The 20,061-nt window shown below is 38.4% G+C and overlaps 2 protein-coding genes across 3 annotated transcripts; one reads left to right on the top strand and one right to left on the bottom strand.

The window, feature by feature from the left end:
• The first annotated feature begins 1,107 nt into the window (after window positions 1–1,107).
• Window positions 1,108–7,944, top strand: LOC140240792 (prefoldin subunit 6-like). Its single transcript, XM_072320567.1, has 4 exons — window positions 1,108–1,223; window positions 2,276–2,346; window positions 3,589–3,713; window positions 4,879–7,944. Exons 1-4 carry the CDS (start codon window positions 1,157–1,159, stop codon window positions 4,997–4,999), a joined length of 384 nt encoding a protein of 127 aa, XP_072176668.1. The 5' UTR covers window positions 1,108–1,156; the 3' UTR covers window positions 5,000–7,944.
• Window positions 7,945–10,368: 2,424 nt separating this feature from the next.
• LOC140241266 (small ribosomal subunit protein uS7) lies at window positions 10,369–18,585 on the bottom strand. Of its 2 annotated transcripts, none has more exons than XM_072321013.1 (6): window positions 18,561–18,585; window positions 14,838–14,984; window positions 14,209–14,418; window positions 12,529–12,657; window positions 11,574–11,672; window positions 10,369–10,583 (listed from the first exon to the last, which is right to left on the bottom strand). In XM_072321013.1, the coding sequence occupies exons 2-6, from the start codon at window positions 14,970–14,972 to the stop codon at window positions 10,515–10,517; spliced, it is 642 nt and encodes a 213-aa protein (XP_072177114.1). In that variant the 5' UTR covers window positions 14,973–14,984; window positions 18,561–18,585; the 3' UTR covers window positions 10,369–10,514. The 2 variants fall into 2 exon arrangements, with proteins under 2 accessions (XP_072177114.1, XP_072177116.1); XM_072321015.1 differs by having other exon boundaries at window positions 18,556–18,572.
• Between the last annotated feature and the right edge of the window lie 1,476 nt (window positions 18,586–20,061).

The following is a 20,061-nucleotide window of genomic DNA, read 5'->3' as shown; positions in this document are numbered from 1 at the left end:
TTAAGAGTTAGTCATTCCTTTTGTGATAAGAACTTTCCTGCATAATTTCACACAGCCTGCATTTACTAACGAACATGAGGAGGATTAATTGAGGCATGTACAGTCATATAAACAATTCTCATGCAACACTATTTTTTTGGGTAAATTCGTTGTCATGCAAAGAAGGATTTTAGAGTACTATTGGTGACTTTGATACCCTAAACAAGAAGACCAATACAGCTAAACAAGGCCTTAATGTCTACTTTATATTATTTTATTCCCCTTAACAAAGACATGATATTCTCTGGAATAATGTTGATATGTACCATTTTACTTTATTTTCTCTGATCTAGATACTCTAAATTTAAAATGCGTTACATTCATAATGCTCAAGAAGGGACTCTTTCCCTGCTTTTAGGTACACGGAAAATGTAAAATCCTCAATGAGGTATAACCCCTCCCCCCCCCCCCCAACAAATCATATTATTATTTTGTATGACACTGAATGCTTTGTCTTTTAAAACTTGAATTGTTGAAATTGTTTAATATCCACATTTCAAGATGTCTTTATGCGTATATGATTGATTCTGTGCGCGTGTGTGCGTCTGAAATATATGCAAAGTTTGTCTTCATAATTCACACAGATTATACAGTACAGACAGTTAAAAACAAGTATATCTTATTTTAATTTCACGTCACAAAGGAAGGAAACTCAAATATTACACTAATTTTCCATTTTTAGCGAAGAGATATTGATATTTTGTGAGTTTTCAAAAAATAAAGAGTATATGTATACACGACGGATTTGGCTGCAATAAAGTGCTAAGCCACAAATTCAAAATGTGACTTGAAAAATCCTCTTGAATCCACCAAAATATCAGTGTAGTAAATTTCCCCAAGACACTATTCAATCTTGAGTATGTAAAGGTTCATATACGAAAAAATTGTCCTTCTCGAGTCATTAACCTGATTTATGGATTTTTTCAAACTTTCAAAAGCGATTGTCTCAAAATGAACATTGTGTGGGTTAGCACTAATGCACCGACCCCTCCGATTATTGTTTCATGAAATTGGGGGGGGGGGGGGGCATGCAACTGACCCACAATTGGTATAATCGATCAAATTATTCTTTGATCGATCAGTTCACGCCTTGCAGCTCCGAAAAAGGGAGGGGAAAATGGCCAGCGAAGAACTCCAAAAACAGCTTCAGGAGGAGCTGGAGAAGTTCAAAGTGTCAGAAAAGGGTAAGTTGTATATACAGCAGTCAAATTTACATTTTCTTTCGAAAACGTAACGTGTAAAATGTATTTCAAAATCGTGTCTTTCTCTGCTATAGCAACCACGCTTCTATCGGTCCCATATACTGTGAATGGTGTTTGGTAAGATTTTTATATGACTTATGACTAGGTCTATCTCTATGAGATGGTGTGACAATTCAGTCCGGGAAACCCGCCCATGGCATGACAATTGAGGGGTGCTCCCACTCGAAGGATTGAATTAGAACCCGTATTTTACCTTAGAAGCTGACAGTGTCAGGCCACCTGAACTTATTGTTTTTCAGAGACCAATGTAAGGAGTGAAAAAGTGGACGTGATCCTGACATTCAACTGACCTTACGTTATATCTAACGTTACGTTAGTGCCTTTACTGTTTGACATTGTTTATTGTATAAAAGTACAAGATTTTGATGTGGACATGAAAATTTGATCTAATATAATCGCGTAATTTACTCTGGCTGGGTAAGTGTCTGTAGATCTAGCCTGTAGAATCTGGGAATTGCCATTGAGACGGTTGAGGTAAATTCAATTGAGTTTGATACTGAGTGAAGACAGCAACATTTGTTGATTTTGGAGTGTTAATTAAACTTACTAAATTCTACCTGTGGCAGTTTAGCCCGCAAAGGGTCTAGACAATTAGAAGGGTTACTAATACTGTAGGTATCTGCCCCTCTATCCTAAGTGTAACGAGTTAGTATGTTCAATACATTTACTTGATTAACTTGTAGATCTAGTGTTTTTCAATAAAATTTTATGTAAATTAGAACTCTTCATTCGCTTTCAATAATTGGACCTACAATGTATATATATATATATGTAAACATTGTTTGTGTGCCTTTAAGTATAAATTTCATATTTTGAAGTCAATGTTTTTAAATAGATGAATTTATAGGCTACCCCAGTGTTTCACTGTCCCTAATGATCAGTGTAAGAGGGGCAAATTACTCAACTTTGTGAGTGTTGCTTTGCTTTGATTTGTTTACATACCATGTTCCGACCCATTATGATTTCTCTTTCAGACTACCAAAAGGCTATAACTGTAAGAAAGCAGCTTGATGGGCAACTGAATGAAAACAACATGGTCAAAGAAGTGAGTATTTTCATCTCATCTTGCAGTGTGAACAGTTGTAAGAACAATGGTTCAGTGTTTGGTTAAGTGCATTGCAAGTTGCGTGAAGCTGTAAGAAAAATATCTTTGCAAGTACCATTTGCATTCTAAATTATACAAAATAGATACTTAAAATCACTTGAATGTACATGTAGACTAGAAGTAGTAGTTTGATATCACTGAGCAAGATGGAGAACATACAAAATGATACATGATCACAAAGAAATCCCCGTGATTAATAATACTACATTTACAGAGCGCATAATAAGCACATGCTTCTCTATGCGCTGATTAAAAAAGTACCATATGCAGTGTAGGTCAGTAAGTATTGTATGTATTTTAATTTTCATACTCGACAGCAAGGTACGTCATTCTGTGAATAGTTGGTCTCCCTTGAGACTTGTGTACAAACTAGAAATGAACAAAGTGCAATACATGCAATATTGTATACTGTACTTACGAATTTGTAATGGCCACATACAGCAAGTGGCCACTTTCGACAGGTTTGTTAAAACAGATTTGACTATATCACAAAGTGCGCAGAGCCAGCAAAAGGCAATGACACATACATGTATGGAATTTAGTGGTAAATGAACCAGTAGAACGACAACTCGATGCAAGTAATTATTTATGTTTGTCCAGGTGGAGCAATGCAGTCAGTGGACAAACACCATTTAAAAGCCTCTTCTCACTGACAGCAAAAGAATTGTGATTTTGGAAAATGCATTGAACATTATGGGGAGAGTTGCTGAGTAACTGTGCTATGAGTCAGCAGAAATGTCGCTAGAAATAATTCACACTCCACATTTTGAATTTTCTACCTTTGCATAACTGCAGAACCCCCACTCGGCTCTCACAGCACAAACTTTTTGACTTTTGTTGCATGACGTTCATTTGTTAATCGGAACAATCTGTTTGGCCACAAGTGAAATGTAATTTGTATCTAGCAGGCCAGACCATTGTTAAAGAGCAATTTTTCTGTAGCTTGATGGTGGTTCCAATGAATGGTTGTATGTGCATCACAAACAGTGCCAAACAATTTTGCCATGGGCAGCAGCAAAGTGAGTGTGGGTTGCATTGTGAATGGAAAAGGTAGGTCAAACCTTGTGGGGATGACAGGTACAATATTTCCAAATAAGATACAGGCCTCAACTATCTACTCATCCTATCTTTGTGTACTGTGTTTCTTTCTTAACCCCCCCCCCCCCCCCCCCATCCTCCTAGGAGCTTGATTTGCTCAGCTCAGACGACAAAGTATTCAAGATGATGGGTCCTGTGCTGATCAGACAAGATGTGGAGGAGGCAAAGGCTACTGTTGGCAAAAGGATAGAATACATCAGCGGGGAAGTGTGAGTACTGTCACTGTCAAGTGAAAGGGGGAATTCTAACTTTATTACAGCACTTCGTAAACCTCAGGCAAATTACCATGAAACAAGAAAAATTTTCAGTTGAAGTTAACAGTAAAAGTTTAAATTTTCATGGTGTGGAAATTTTCGCACATTTCACTCAACTAGAAATTAGTGTGAAAAGAAAAGCGCACAAATAATTTTGCTTGTCATATGTAACACTGTCTAATGTTTTGATTCTACAGATTGAAAAACACACAAAATTCATCTTGCCCAGCCGAGCGCAAAAATAACTTGCGCAAAAATTTCCACCTTTATAGTAATACATTTGTGTATATTCATGATCACGCAGTCTGTTCAATGTTATGCTGAATATGTTGAATGATACACTCTGTTGTATTTGCTGATGATGTGTATTGCTCCGACTGAATTTGAACTATCAATTGTAACAGAAAAGAATTATTACAAGCGTACAGGACACGACATGCAATGATCCAATTTGCAGTTTTTGAATGTAGGAGGTTGATGAATCACCATGTTCATGCAATACCATCTCTTTTTACAGACTTTGGGCATTCATTACAGGTTACCCTTTTAACACACATTCTTGGGAAGACTGCCAATATTAATTGGATTGAAAAAATAAGAAATGTGTGTTTGTTTCAGTGTCAATAGTGTATTTTGACTTTCAAAACTGTTTTTCTTTTTTAATGAATTGTGATACTTTGGTACGATTGTAAGTGGACTTGACCACTGTGTTTTCATGCAAATCTGTAGCACACTCGACCATATCTGGACTTCAAAGCCTTTTTTTTTCAGTACTTTTTGAGTACCTATTTTGTGACTAGCTTTTTTACCCCCATTTATTGGGCATATCTATAAATTGGAAATGCAAGTGGTACAAATTAGATATCATTAGGAAGCGAGGACGCTGGAGAATTCAATGAAATCTTTAATCAGAAATATCAATGTTTTGCAATTTTATTGGACTTCATTGCTATAGGTTACATGTACATGCAATCCATTGTTCTGGCAAGGTTTTGTATTAGCAAGTTCATAAATTGCAAGTCTATTCTATTCTGCTTTAGGATGAGTGCAACTTTTCCTTTCTATTTTCAAAACATTTAATTTTCCTTTTCTTTTTCTTTTTTTTTTAATGACCAATCAGGAAGAGGCATGACAATCTCATCAAGGACTTGGAGAAGAAACAGGAAGCTCACAGAGACAAGTTGGGCAAGTTGCAACAGGAGTTCTCCAAGGCGCACATGAAGCTTGCAGCGAAAACATAACAGAAACACTCCCCTCCCCACATCAACCCTACCCCTGTCCCTGATGCCCCTTTTCATAAGGCATTGTGCAACATGTGCAGCATACAATGATTGCTGTTTCCATGGTAATAGTAGTACAAAAAAAACACAACAACAATCAGCTGTGTGGTTTTTTTTTATGCCTCTGCCATGAAGTGTCGCTGGAGTCATCATTTACTTGTTACTATGGTAACTGGGAGTATTGTAACCTACAACTATTGCACACCCCTCTATGAAAATAGGATCTCAGGGTTAATCAATTATTTGGTTAACCAAATCACCATCCAGCATGGTGGCAGCAGCAGTAAATGTGAAAAAGAGAGAAAATTACAAAGGAAAAGCAAAGTCCTCTCAACCCCACGGAAGAATTACTGTCTCACATGTATCATATTTTGTTGTTGTTGTTGTTGTTTAATGTCCAATTTATCCTTTTGCTGGTTGGACTTCATTCTTGCTTCATTTGACAGGAAGACATCAGTGAGCTTGTCAAAACTACATAGATGATGAAAGTTTAAGTTAAAAAAAAAAAAAAGAATGATACTTGGAATAGTTAATCCATTCCTCTAGCTGTAAGCTTAACCCAGATCCAAATTCTTCTCTTGAACTCTATCCCTGATGGCCAACTCCATTCCTTATCCCAAATCTTTATCTGTATATCCCTATCTTGGATAATGGATAAAAGATATTTACAAATGTTAAGGATAAAGAGACAAACAGGATTATTTATTCATGCATCCTTTTTTTTCTCCTCCAAAAAGTCTCTCTTTGTAGACATACACTGAGTGTGCAAGCAAGACCTGTTCAAAAGACCATTTTAGGCTAATAAGTGAGGATGATAGAAGGATGGTATTTCATCTTTCCTGCTTCTGTGTGGATAACTTTTTTTTTTACCTCAGTCTGATGTATTGAATCCTCCTATGGAATAACAGTAGGCACGTTCATTTAATGGTGAACAAGAGTGATTCAGTGTTGTCTTTTTTTTTTTTTTTTGACAATCCAATAAATACTGTAAAACCAGAAATATTCGCGGAGTGAAAGTTTTGAGAATTGCCACTGGCATTCAATGCATAGTGTAGACAAGAACTTCCATGTGCATTTTAATTCCACGAATCTTGGCTCCGCGACATTCGTAAAAATTTCTGGTTTTACAGTATGAGGATCTGCTCTCTGGTGTGTCTGGATTGGAACAGAGAAACTGCACCAGGGACATGAAAGCTCCTGATTTAATAATGTTTGCTGTCCTAGAAAGTCTTTTTTGTGTGTGTGTGTGTCTCAAGTTATGCCTTTATTTGTGTCTTGAACATTGTACTTGTACATTGTACTTGTACATCAAAGAGTTTGGTGTTGATGTAATGTCAGGAAAGATATTCCAGTGTACGTGCAAGGACAAGGAGCTTTGATTAATACTATCTGCTGAATGGTCCATTTTCAACTGTTTGTGATATCATTATACAATTCCATTTTATCTCAATAACTTCTTGCAAATAAGCCTCATAAATTCTCAATCGATATTCATGAAACCATAGATAAGTATGGTTGGAAGTTTGTGCCAGTGTAATTGCTTGACATCTGTACGAAAGTTTTTCTCTACATGCCGTAGTAATCTTAATCAATGGTCCATACATTTACAGGAATCTATGGTGAATGTCATTGCTGTTGTGCTCCTAAGTATGAATGGATTTGCTTCCTATTACGTATAAAGGGTTAGCTCTTCTGGAGCTCAAATATTCAAGGATGGTAACAAAAATTAACAAGATGCATTGTAATCAATGGCGATGACCTCCTAAGTTTTGCTGTCTGGAGTAGGGAGTTTTAAATCTGCAACACAGACAGAGAGAGAGAAAAAAAAAAATTGTTGTGCGCATGTGCAAGGACCGCTTACCAAAACCAGTTTTGTGTCGTCTTGAGTTTTCACGATGGTTCTGGGTCATTGCAGTGCCTGCTCAAATTCTCGATGCAGAGAGCGACTTGATGCCGTTATGACAAATGACATGTGGGGGCACTATTTTACTTTTATAGGCTGTGTCTTCGCAAAATCTCAAGCTATTTTGCAATACGACGCAGGGAGGGAGGAGAAGGGTCAGTGCAGCCGTCATCTTACTGTCTGTATCACAGATCTAAAGCTCGATAACATGTATATCCCTCATGTGAGAGTACCTCTCCAATTCGTGGAGCATTGTGGGAGGGAAACTTTCTTTGTTATCGTCATAAAGTACATACTGTAAAAGTGGATATTTTCTTGCGAGTAATTTTTCGCACTCGGCCGGGTGATACAAGTTTCACATGTTTTTAATTCCATGGAATCGAGACATCAACTATAGAAACATATGGCATGCAAAAATGTTTGCGTGCTGTTATTTTTGCACTAGTTTCTGGTTGTGCAAAATCATGAAAATTTCCACTTTTACAGTAGTAGTGTTATACAAGTATTACATATGGCCTTGACATCACCCACTGTGTTAGCATTTGGGTGCTTAGGCATAATGTATTAGTGCAGTCTTGACATTTGAAAGAACGTTTGTACTTTTTTTTTTAAGGCTTCAAAGTCACTTTCTTTCCAAATGATAGGTCAAAAAAACAATCCTTTGTGTAAGAAATTGTTGATAAGGCCTGGTGGAGGAATGCCCATGTGGACATCATTCAAGACCTCTCTAGTTTCCTTGTTTTAGGGAAATTTGTGATTGTAACTTCTGATCACATCTTTTTTGTTGTTGCTAGTGTGCATAATTTTCTCTGTGTTTGCACTTGTCTGCTTGCACCAAGCATGATTGTGTAAGCACCCAATCCATGTGTAGTACTAGACACTTATAATGTGTTCCATTTGGTTTGCAGTTTTGTTTTTAGCTTCCCAATGTGCAAACTCTCCCCATGTACAGTTAACATGATTTTGTACAGCATGGTAAGAAATTAAAAAGTGTGTAAAACCAGACGTGAATATACCTGACATAGTTCTTCTGTGAAGTGCTGGTTGCGATGTGAAGGTGTTCTGTGGTGCAGGTAAATAGTGTTTGATCTTGAATTCAATATACAGTACAAGCACTGGATTGCATGATTGAGTGTGTGAGGAGCTAAGCAGTTTTACTTGACCAAAGCTTGTGACCAAGTAGAGACAGAAATGCCTGTTTAAAGGCTGTTTGGCATTTTTAGCGCATAACAATAGCATACGAATATTGCCTTGTTGAGGTGTAATATCGCACTCGATGTCCCTGTGGTAGTTATATTTCCCCCAAGAGAGATTTTCTTAAAGCATGCAGTGCTGAGGGAACCTCGCTAGGACAGTAATGTGTGATTTTTATTTTTCACATTTTACAGGGAAATTTCTCCCTGATATTGCTTTTGTGTAAACAGGAAAAATCTGAGAAGTACTGTAGATCAGCTGAATTCTTTTGGGGAAGAAAAATCACACATACACACACACACACAAAATTATGAACTGATCAAGTTTAGAAAGACAAATTGGCAACACTGTGACAAAGGTAATGAGCAGCTGCTCTCCATTTGATTTGTAGACAAAACTTTAAGTGTAATTTTCTCAAATATTCTGGCAAACAACTTATTCACTGAGGACATGCGAAACAATATTACTCTTATGATATACAAAGAACAGACCTGAAGATTTTTTTTTTTTCTCTCATTAGAAAATTGAAAGTTTTGACTATACAGAGTGGAGAGCTGCTTGAACATCCATTTCACACAGAATTACCAATTCGTCCTGCTCTCTAAACTTAAACAGATATAATTTTTGTGTTTGTCAACCCCCCCCCCCCAATTTTCACTGATCTACATGTACAATGTACTACCTAATTTGTCTCTTTTCATACAAAGTAACCCGAAGATGGAATTTCCCTTTTAAGGACATCCTCTTATAACCCTGTTGTGATGTCTGTGTGTGTTTATGAACCCGTGTGTGTGTGAGTGATGAGGTAAGTTCAAACAAATTTGGCTAATAACTTACTTGCTGAAAAAAAAGAAGAAAAAAGTGTAAATGTATTACTCCTGTAATAGGTTTGGAGATAGTACAACTGTACTATGCCTGTGTTTCATTGATACAGGAAACAAAAATCTTATGAAGCAAAGCTCAAACTTCTGACAAACAGACATCTGTTGTCATGTTGAAATAATGTACCCTTGACCAGTTTTATCAAGGGCATGGAAACTGAATCAATACTTGGTGGCCTCGCAAAAAGGAATATCCAGTTGGACCTCAAATTCTGTGTTAAGTAGACCAATTACAGAACATGTGCATCTCTCATGCACACCTTTCTGTTTCAATGTTGGAGGTCAGAAAAAAACCAAAAACAAACATCAACAGGTAAACCAAGTAGCTCGTTACCACGTCCATGAAGATTTCTTGATACATAACAGAATTGGTCTATTGCCTCCATCATACTGTATGTAGTCATGACAATTGGCTGGTATGTGATCCTAACAGGGTGTTGCATTACATGAAAACATTTTTACATTGTATTTTGTCATTCAAAGTCTAATATTTTCCTCAATCTCTCACAATCATTTAAAACAATTTGTATGATTCCATATGAGTGTTTTCCTGATGTTCTAGTCCATAAGCTCTTCTTCATACTCCATCTCTACATTTGGACTAATTAATGCTGATGACATCTTCTCTGCATGTTTCCTTCCTTTCCTCTCCCCAAGACATACACTTACAAAATCTCAATTTTTTAATGCTCAAATATCCCCATGAGTCTTCACTAGTACAATTTTTCCAAAGCATCCTTATGTACAGCCCACAACTCAGATCCATCCGCACAGTTAAATCTAATGGCAAATATCTTGTTTCTAGTGTATATATAAACTCATATCTAGAAAACACACACACACACTCACACCCACCCACACGCCCACACACACACACACACACACAAAACAACCTTGTTTACCAAACATTCACACATGGACTCACACTCGCTTACACACTCACACTCTCTATTTGCTACATGAACCAGGGAGCATAATGTAACTGACATAACATATTATGCAACTTCCTCTGGCTTCCTAATAATGTAAAAACACCACCAACAAAAACCACTTCCACTAGCAACAATAGCCCCACAACATGACTGACAAGACATCAGATAAACACCATGTCCACTCACAGTATACAGCATACTCCCATGTTAAGATATACATGTGTACTGGCAAAAATGGCCAATATGTTACTGTATTTGAATGGATAAAACCCACCATCCTGTTGTATTAGTACTACAGAGGTAATTTCCAATGTGCGAATGAACACAAATTGACACCATAATACACCATCCAGGCAAAACGGAACCATCAACAGCAGAGTGGAAACACAGACAAAAATATCAAATAGCACAGAGTAAGCCTTGTTTGCTTTTGTGTGTGTGATCTCTTTAATTTACACTACTGTTAACAGAGACAATTTTCAAGATGTGCGACAGATGGTCTATCGTCTTGTCTCTGCACTGGCATGGCCACAAGACATGCGGTGCCATGCAGGCGTGAACCTCCCTTAACGGTTGGACTTCGCGACACGTTCCAGTTCATCCTTCTTCTTGATGGCGTACGAGTTGGATGAGCCCTGAACAGTGAGAGAAAGATTTATTGGAGGCATGTAAATATATTATGCACTTACCCAAATCTTCTTCAAAATGCATGCCATGGTTAGTGATAAGGTCAGAGTAAAAACTAGGGGTTAGGGTTAGGTTTAGGGTTAGGTTTAGGGTTTGGATTAGAATCAAGATTAGGATTAGAGATAGGGTCAGGGGAGGGGTCCGGGGTAATTGCCCAGGGGGTATCTGCCCTAGACCCATTACAATCATCCATTTTGGGGTGTTTTGTTTTTGCTTTTGTTTTATTATACAAGAGACTCCACACTCATAAATGTTCTTATTCTTGGATTTCCATATTATGGATACAGTGGTGGTGATGGCACTTTCTTTGTTATATCAACAATGGCGATTATGAATGTGATTGCATTATGAAGACAGTGGTAGTGGTGATAATTATTGCCTTGTGAAAATGGTGATAAAGATACTTTTTTTTTCTTTGCTTCGTAGAGACGGTGGTGATACCGATAGCTCTTACAGGGACATTCAAGATAATTTTACAGAATTTTACAATATGTAGTACAAAAATTGATAAAGCCACAAATTGATATTTGGAATTTATTGCGGTCCTTGAGCAGACAATATATACTCTGAAAAAAAAACACATTACACTGAACAAGATTGATGACATAGGAGGCTCACATATATCCAGTAATGGAGCAATGTAATTCCATTACAATACCACTAGCTTAATAAGTTCGCCTGTGTAGAATTCATGCATGCTCTATTTATTTTGTTGTGCTTCTGTGAGCAACCAATCATGCATTCTTATGTGAAGCTGCCATGTCATCATCCTTGTTCACTGTGATTTGTTATGACTTTTGAAAACAATCTTTCTCCTCATCCCAGTCACTATAAATTCTGGAACTCTAAACCCAGTATAACCAAATAACAGATACCATGTTAAAATGCAAAAGTCTGAAAATCATCTGGATGTCTCCTTCAAGAACAGAGCAACTCACCTTGGCGGCGTTGATGAGTTCGTCAGCCAGGCACTCTGCGATGGTCTTGATGTTCCTGAAGGCGGCCTCGCGGGCACCGGTGCAGAGCAGCCAGATGGCCTGGAGAGGGATTACCACAGAGAGATGTGATGTTAATCACCATAACAGGATGCAATCATTAATTATTCTCCTACACTAGTGTAACTTAACCTTATCCATACCCTGGCACTTGGCTGTAACTTGCCATTCTTTGCTTATCATTTAGTCTATTCCCCTAACCTTGGCCCAACTGTTTGTTAGCCACCCCATTAGGGTGTAACAATGTGCCCCAGTCCAACCTGAAGGTTATGGTAATACAATCGAGATAGAGAGGATAACGTAATCTTTATTCAATGAAAATTGGTTTGCAGACATTTGTGCCAATCAGTAAAGAAAGAGCTCCAGTGGACATGCGCACTAACTGGCGACCAAAGCACAGTGAGGGTTCACGTTAATAGTTATAGAAGATATGCCGAAAGCACATCATCTTGGATGCAGAGTATCAGAAAGAACAGCACATATTGTGGCATTCAAAATGTGAACATACCTCTACATTCTCCAAGATTTTTTTATTATTTCCCACCATTTCCACATATTTTCCAAACAAACTGAAAAACCATTTATTCAACTGAGAATGACTCTCATATTGCTACATCCAGTTTTATCATTGTCAACTGTGAAAATTTCATCAAGAATAAACAGGGGACAGGAATAAACTGCACTACAGGAGATGAAAACGACACAGTACAAAATATAAGATGAAACACAGGGAGTTATCACTTGCCTATCACTTGCCTTGCCTATTTGTCAATGAATCCACAACAGAGGTCAAACTCAGAAATATGCAATGAATGGAATATTACAATCACACTCCACACAATATCAAACATGGTTGCCACAATTCAAGTCTACTTGACAGGAAAGACAAGCTTTGTACCTGGTTCACCCTGCGAAGGGGTGACACATCCACAGCCTGTCGGCGGACGGTACCGGCCCTACCGATACGGGTGGAGTCCTCTCGGGGTCCGCTGTTGATGATGGCGTTGACCAGGACTTGGAGAGGGTTCTATGCATCGCGGAGATGAATATCAAGAAAATAGATAAAATGTTAAGGCCTGTGACATTCCTGTCTGTGTCTTTTGACATGCTTTATAAAGATCTGAGGCTGTTCAATAACAAGTTATCAAAATCACCAATGGACATGGACCCAAACACCAATCTATATCTTTGTGTGTGCATCACACCCACACTAACCATGAAAAAAGTTTGGCCAAAATACAATAGGTCACTGACACTAATGCCATGTTTGATGACTACAAGTTACATACAGTTGTACTGTTTGAGTTTTGGTGTCAAGTGGCATATCAAAATTTCTTCTTGATCTCTGACATCCTAAATCTGTTCCTATTCAAATGATTGAAGTTCTGTGTTATTGCATGTGGCATTTCATTGTAAGTCAGTGAAAGAATACTTTTTATCAAAATATTCTAGAATGTGACCCTGACCCTGCGACCTCAAACATTACTCTTTGGTTGGTCACACCACCAAACGTCACTGCAGTACCCCTAGCCATTTTTATGGATACTGCACAAGTTATACAGACAACCCTGTAATACTTGGGGGAAACAGGCACATAATATTGATGCTAATTAAAGGCATAATTTACCATTTGCAGATGAAACAAAAACCCAGCATTAGTGTTTTAAAATAGTTCTAAAATGTGAGTCAGGGATAGAAACAACCACTGTAAAAATTTTAATCCGTATAATTGATGTTAAGTGTTGTTAAATACACAAAATGTGAACAATAGTTATAATAAGAATGGTTCCAGACTAAACCGTATACAGTTACGGTTTATTGAGAAAAACACTGACATCTCCTTATATTTTAGGCTTTATTGCGAAAATTTTATATGGCAGGATGTTTTGTGACACAACAGACCTACACATATGCATCAAATGTGATATCTTGAACATTTTTGAAATCACTGCTCCCAAAGGTAAACAGGACCTTTAAACAAATCATTCACTATTTCCAGTGGCTATTGAATAACAAATAAATGGTATGAGTTTGATCGGAGTGTATGGTGTAGCTATAGCCAAATGTCTGTATTGGTGTTTTTATTTGTTTTTTGTTTTTTTTTGTATCTCTCATTGGTTAATTGTTCTTTCTTTTGTGAAGTGATTTACAATATCAATATCAAAATATGACCAATTTGAGGTCTCGACATGTTTAAACCTCATGAACAGGTAAGAAGAGCTACTAATCATTATATGATTGTCAACTGCAATCACTGCTATTGCAAAACCTCCCAACAAAAGGGTAGAAGATATATGCCAGGAGCTCCCGCTAAGACAAACACCGTTATAACAAAAATTTTGTGACAATGCAATAAAGTAGAAATTGAGGTTCCAAAATGATTATCAGTACAGTATATGGTGCAAAATTGACTTTATGGTTAACAAATTTTGATATAACTAAAGAAAACTGCCAGTTCAAGGACATCATTATAACAAGAGTCGCCTGTATTCAGTTGTTTTAAGAAGCTGCACCCCTGCCTTGGTAGGTGGGGAGACTGCCTCTCCCCCTCCCCCTTCCATCTGCCCCTCCCCCTCACCTCTCCTGTCAGGAGGTGGATGATCTCGAAGGCATGCTTGATGATCCTCATCGTCAGCAGCTTCTTGCCGTTGTTCCTGCCGTGCATCATCATGGAGTTGGTGATGCGCTCGACGATGGGGCACTGGGCCTTGCGGAAGCGCTTGACCTGGTAGCGGCCGGAGCTGTGGGGGAGGTACTTGGCGTACTTCTCCTTGACAGGGATGTAGTCCTGAGAAAAGAAAAAAAAAACAAGTGATTTTGATTTTTCGTCACAGCATGAGAAAGTTCAGATGGAGAGTGTTGTGTCGGGTCTTTTTTGCAGTCCTCTGGTCTTGGTGAAACATTTTCTCAAGTTATGAATAATTCTATTCGGAAATGGCAGACCATTGGGTAAGGTGCATTTGTGGAACACCTGAAACACAAGCATGTTCCTGTCATGTCAATCGAAAGTCAAAGAACCACTTTTTATGAATTTATTCCCCTTTTCAATTAATTCAACTCACTATCTCTGAATTCATGCATTCCTCCATTGATTTATCTACTGACTTCACAAAGGACTCTCTCTGGCAAAATTAAAGAAAAGGCCATCTGTATGCAGTTTTGTGAAAGTGCTCGTCAGAATAAATGGCTTCAGCTGTCTGTACTCACAGTCAAGCTGATGTCACTGACTTGGACCTCGTCACAGCTCCATCGGCCAAAGAGCATGACCTCGGGCATCTCGGCAACCACCGCTGGTTGCACCACAGGCGCAGCATCAGCCTCTGCTCCCCAATCTTCAGACATTTTGGCGTCTTCCTTGGGGGAAAGGGAGAAGAGAGATATGACAGGACATCTAAGAAAAGGCACACACACACAAATACAAGTCTTTCCTGCACTCTACATGAGAACATGCTAGTACAGAGGACTAACCAGTGTCTCAAACCTACTGAGAGTGTGATCAGGTCTTGATACCACACCTTGATACATGTACATTTGCAAGAAAAGACACATACCGCTGCTTTGAAGAAAATTCAACAGCAACATTACTGTATTTATGGGTAAACTTGGCCTAGTGGGTTGACTCAGCCACTACGGTCATTACAAGTGGCCGAGTTTACCCGCTAGGCCGAGTTTACCCATAGCTACGGCAAAGAAAGTTTTGCTGGAGGGCATGCTCTTATCCAGACTGCAAATGAGACAGCCTATCACAAGATTTTGTAGCTGCTAGATAGGGTCTACACATAGACCATGGTTCATTCTGTTAATCACTGCCAATGGATGTGCTGGGTGAATGTGGCAAATCTCCCTCCCAAATTGTATGATAAAATCTAGCAAGAGTTTGATTGCTGTCCAGACCCTAAGCCCATTTCCATGTCACTATTTGCAAAACTTCATGATCAGCAAAGTAAATTGGTAGAACTCTTTCATCTTTGCGCCATACACAATTAAAAACCAGCGTTTTGGCAATTAACTGACATAACCAAAGTAAAGGTGGTACTATAAGGTGTAAAAGAACTTTGACTTGGGAATTTTGATCAATTAAAGCCTATCAATCTTGAAATAATGCACAACATGCGTTTAAAGTCATTTTCAAGTGTGTGCTTGAAGTCAGAAAAAAAAAAAAAATTAAATTCTACAGATAGCGACGAGAGAGCAGCACCACAGATTTCTATGCAGTTACAGTACCAAAGTTTGACCGCCTGTGCCAATATTTGACTGTGTGCAAAAAGGATACTAGTGAGAAAATATAGGGTTTGACTTTTTGTCATTCATCTTTGCTTGTCAGCAGCTATGAATGTTGTTAGAGTGGCATAAAATACTATGAATCTTGTCAACCAATTTTGGTAGAGAAATGCCATCCAAAAGTGTTTTTTTTTTTCTTCTTTTTCTCCTTGTCAACTCCAGAACCAGGGGGGCATTTCATGACGCGTTTTGTCCGACAGCTTTGTCGGACAAATTTGCTCTCACCCAATCAGATACAAGGATTTCAGTAGCTTTTAACAGTTTGTCAGACCAAATATCTGACAAGACACTTCATGAAATGCCCCCCAGAAGTGGAACCAGAAAATGTTAAGCCATTTTTTTTTTTTTTTTTGCTTGTCAGCGCCACCCAATGCATGCTGAACGTCCCTGTTCCCATAAACTGTGCCCCCTCATTTTAAACAACGAAACGTCAGCCCGACAAACAAGTAACTTTCAGGATTTAATAAAGAGTTTGGGTTTTTGCACAAACGGTGGTCATGCTTGTATCCTTGACTGCACAAATCAAATGTAAACAAGATATATTTTCTTCATACCAGCAACAGGCTCAGTGGTACCGTAGACATACATTGTACATTAAAGGACAAGTTCACCTTCATAAACATAAGGATTGAGAGAATGCAGCAATATTAGTAGAACACATCATTGAAAGTTTGAGGAAAATCGGACAATCGATCGAGTAGGGTAAGGGCACCAGTATTCGGTCAGGCACAGGTATTCGGTCACTTATCACTAATCACCAGCCAGTAAGTTCAACTGTCACAACACACGCAAATCACACTAATTCACATACTTGCACACTCATTCACAACAGGAAACTCCCTTAGCCCCCTCCAAAAATCCATCCAAAATCCCAAATTTTACCGTCAAAAGTGCAGAATCGGCGCTACTTTCCAAAAGCGTGCGCGGATAAGGCCCAGTTTTAAGAGTACGGGTCGCCGAAAAAAGCGCTAAAAATCGAGAAATACGCCGTTCTTTCGCGGGTTTTTTCGCTTATCGCAAGCTTGGAGTGTAATGGTATCCTCAAAAACGCAAAAGAAAAACAAAATGTCCGTACGTGCCGATGCAGTGTCCCAATGTACAAGGGTTGAATGCAAGTGCCGAGGCCCCAGTATTCGGTCACCAACGGTTGCCGCAACTTCCCCAATGCAATTTTGCGCCAACAAGGTAGCGCACGTGTGCGTTTTTCAGCTGCCTTGAACGCGCACATTGCGTGACCGAATACTGGAGCCGATGACCGTATACTGGGGAATTTTCAAGGTGAAATATTTCACGATTTTGTGCAATTCTGTGAGATATTTAACGAAATGAAAGTTGAGATTAAAGAAATTTGATATATTTCACATACATTGCTGTAGATATGATGTATGTATGTATTATTTCAGTTTGAAAATTCTCTTTATATTTTCCTTGTATTGTTGTACGCATGTGACATCATACACTGCAGTAACTACACGCAGCCGCTGTCGCGAAGCGACGCGGCTGCACCATTCCTTCGCAGACGTTGTCATTTTTCAGTGTGGTTGTGCGACTCCTTCATTAATATCTTTATTAATCATGGAAAACTAAAATACAAGGAATTATCGTAATCTATGATAATCATTCAATAATCGGTATGTGATTTTTTGTTTAATTACGTCAAAAACTCACCGAAATTTGTGGCTGAAATCAGGTCTGTAAACGTCCTTATTGCTTCACTCCTCATCTGCGTGTTATTTGAATGGCATTCACTCTCGTATACTACAACGTACAACGTAGGTAGTCGGAGAGCTAGAGGGCGCCTCTCCGACTACCTACGTTGTACGTTGTAGTATACGAGAGTGAATGCCATTCATAATAACACGCAGATGAGGAGTGAAGCAATAAGGACGTTTACAGACCTGATTTCAGCCAGATTTCGGTGAGTTTTTGACGTAATTAAACAATCGCATACCGATTATTGAATGATTATCATAGATTACGATACTTCCTTGTATTGTAGTTTTCCACGATTAATAAAGATATTCATGAAGGAGTCGCACAACCACACTGAAAAATGACAACGTCTGCGAAGGAATAGAGGTGCAGCCGCTGTCTCTACAGCGGCTGCGTGTAGCTAACACAGCAGTAGATCTAGTCTTCTCATCCAGCGGTGACTGCACAAAAACTTCAAAAATTCATAACTTTTGATTTGAACGGATTGTCCCATTTTCCTCAAACTTTCAAAGACGTGTTCTACTAATATTGCTACACTCTCTCAATGCTTATGTTAATGAAGGTGAAATTACGTGTGTGCATTTGTACGTGTGTGTACCAACCACGTCGATAACGCATTGACTGTCTATGCACATTGGCCAAGCTTGGTGTGCAACACATGCAGGCCCTATTGCAAATGAGGTTCTTTACGTGCAATTTAGTGCCGCAGTGGTATAACACGTTAGATCTACTGCAGCTTCTCGATCACGGCTCGCACACAGGCACTCTCGATCCTTCAAGAATAACCCACGTTATCACGCATAAATATCTCCTTCACATAGCACTCATATAGCGCCACATTCAAATTCATAAATTTCCAATAAAATAAAGCTTTATTATGCGAAATAAGACTGTGATTTCATTAAAATAATCTAACGTTGATAACTCATGCCTTACTTCTCGGAACGTGCGAGTGGAAAAGAAAGCGCCATCGTACGGTAGATATGGGACAATCACGAGAGGTAACAAGTTTTCGTAGTACACCAGAATTCGTTTCTGTCAACTATGGCAAGCCATTTGCGCAAAGAATAAATATACACATGTAGTACGTTTCAGTGTAATTCAATCTCAATTTCAATCTGTTGTTCAAAGTAACAATTCTGAACAATACCGAATTACAGTTTGAAGTAATTAATCGTAATACAGGCATGTTTATGACAACATAGTGAATGACAGTCATGGACCCTGAGAAGCACAGCATGATTACCAAAGAGAATTCTCGCGATTTTACACGTAAACAGGTGTAGTACGCCATGAACCCAACGGCGGCCATTACAGGAAGCAAACTGCTGAGTTATCGCGAGCGTATAATTATACGTGACCTATATATAAGGGGTGAATTGTGCTTCCCTTTAATTTTCTCCCTTTAAAGTAGGCAAATACTGGTATAGAAAGACCTCAAAATTCCATTTAGAATCATCATTTATGCCTAATGATTAAAAAAAATGAAGAAATGCCCATTATTTTCGAATCTGTAGTCCCTGAAAGTTCGAGCTATAGACCTTCTCTCTCCATCCCTCTCTCCCTCTCTTTTTCTCTTTTGCTCCTGCTCTTTTGGCCTTATATCACACCTTTTTTTTTAGGGGGGGGGGGGGACGTGTTCCCATGGAATTTTCCGGGGATCATCCCCCTTGGTTTTCAAATTAAGCATTCCTATTTTCTTTTCTTTCTTTCTTTCTTTTTTTTTTTTTTTTACACCTTGATAGCGCTTGTATCTGCAATGCGAACATGTTCAAAAGTATACAATTTTTCATTGAAAATTCTCAAATATTGCACCAAAGGTGTGCATCACAGCGTTGTATTTTAGTTCTGAAAAATCATAGGCTCCCTCCCCGGCCTCTTAGGTCCACCTCTCACAAACTTACACATTGAAGACCCGCATAGGCCTATTATTTAGCCATTTTTCCTACATTTCATCTTTTTTAAACTAAAAATTGCAAATATTCCTCCAAAGTGTGCACCAAATCGTCAAGTCTGAGAATAGGCCCACAAAAACTCCTTCGTGTGGAGGGAGACATCCTCTAATGAGTAGAATAAAAAGCACAGTTTTTTGTTTTTGTTTTGTTTTGTTGTTTTGTCGTTTTTGTTTTGTTTTGTTTTGTTTTGTTTTGTTTTGGTTTTTTTTTTTTGGGGGGGGGGTTGCTTGCTTACTTTTTTTTTTTTACCAACACTTGATGTATATAAGGAAGGTTGCCGGTATGGAAATCACAAAAAACTAGAATATTCAGAATACGTTGATTGATTACTATATATTGGTAGAATTTTGTCATGATGAATAACGATCTATATAGGACCTACATGGACAATATTTAGAATATGGGATGGAAAGAATATCCCTATTTGCACCGATTTAACTGAATTTAGGTGGCCTGAATATGAATTTTCTCATACTAAAACT

The sequence above is a fragment of the Diadema setosum genome, chromosome 17, assembly GCF_964275005.1.
Source record: "Diadema setosum chromosome 17, eeDiaSeto1, whole genome shotgun sequence".
In the NCBI taxonomy this organism is placed as follows: domain Eukaryota; kingdom Metazoa; phylum Echinodermata; class Echinoidea; order Diadematoida; family Diadematidae; genus Diadema; species Diadema setosum.
The sequence above is the reverse complement of the archived record's forward strand: the minus strand, read 5'-3'. Positions and strand labels throughout refer to the sequence as shown.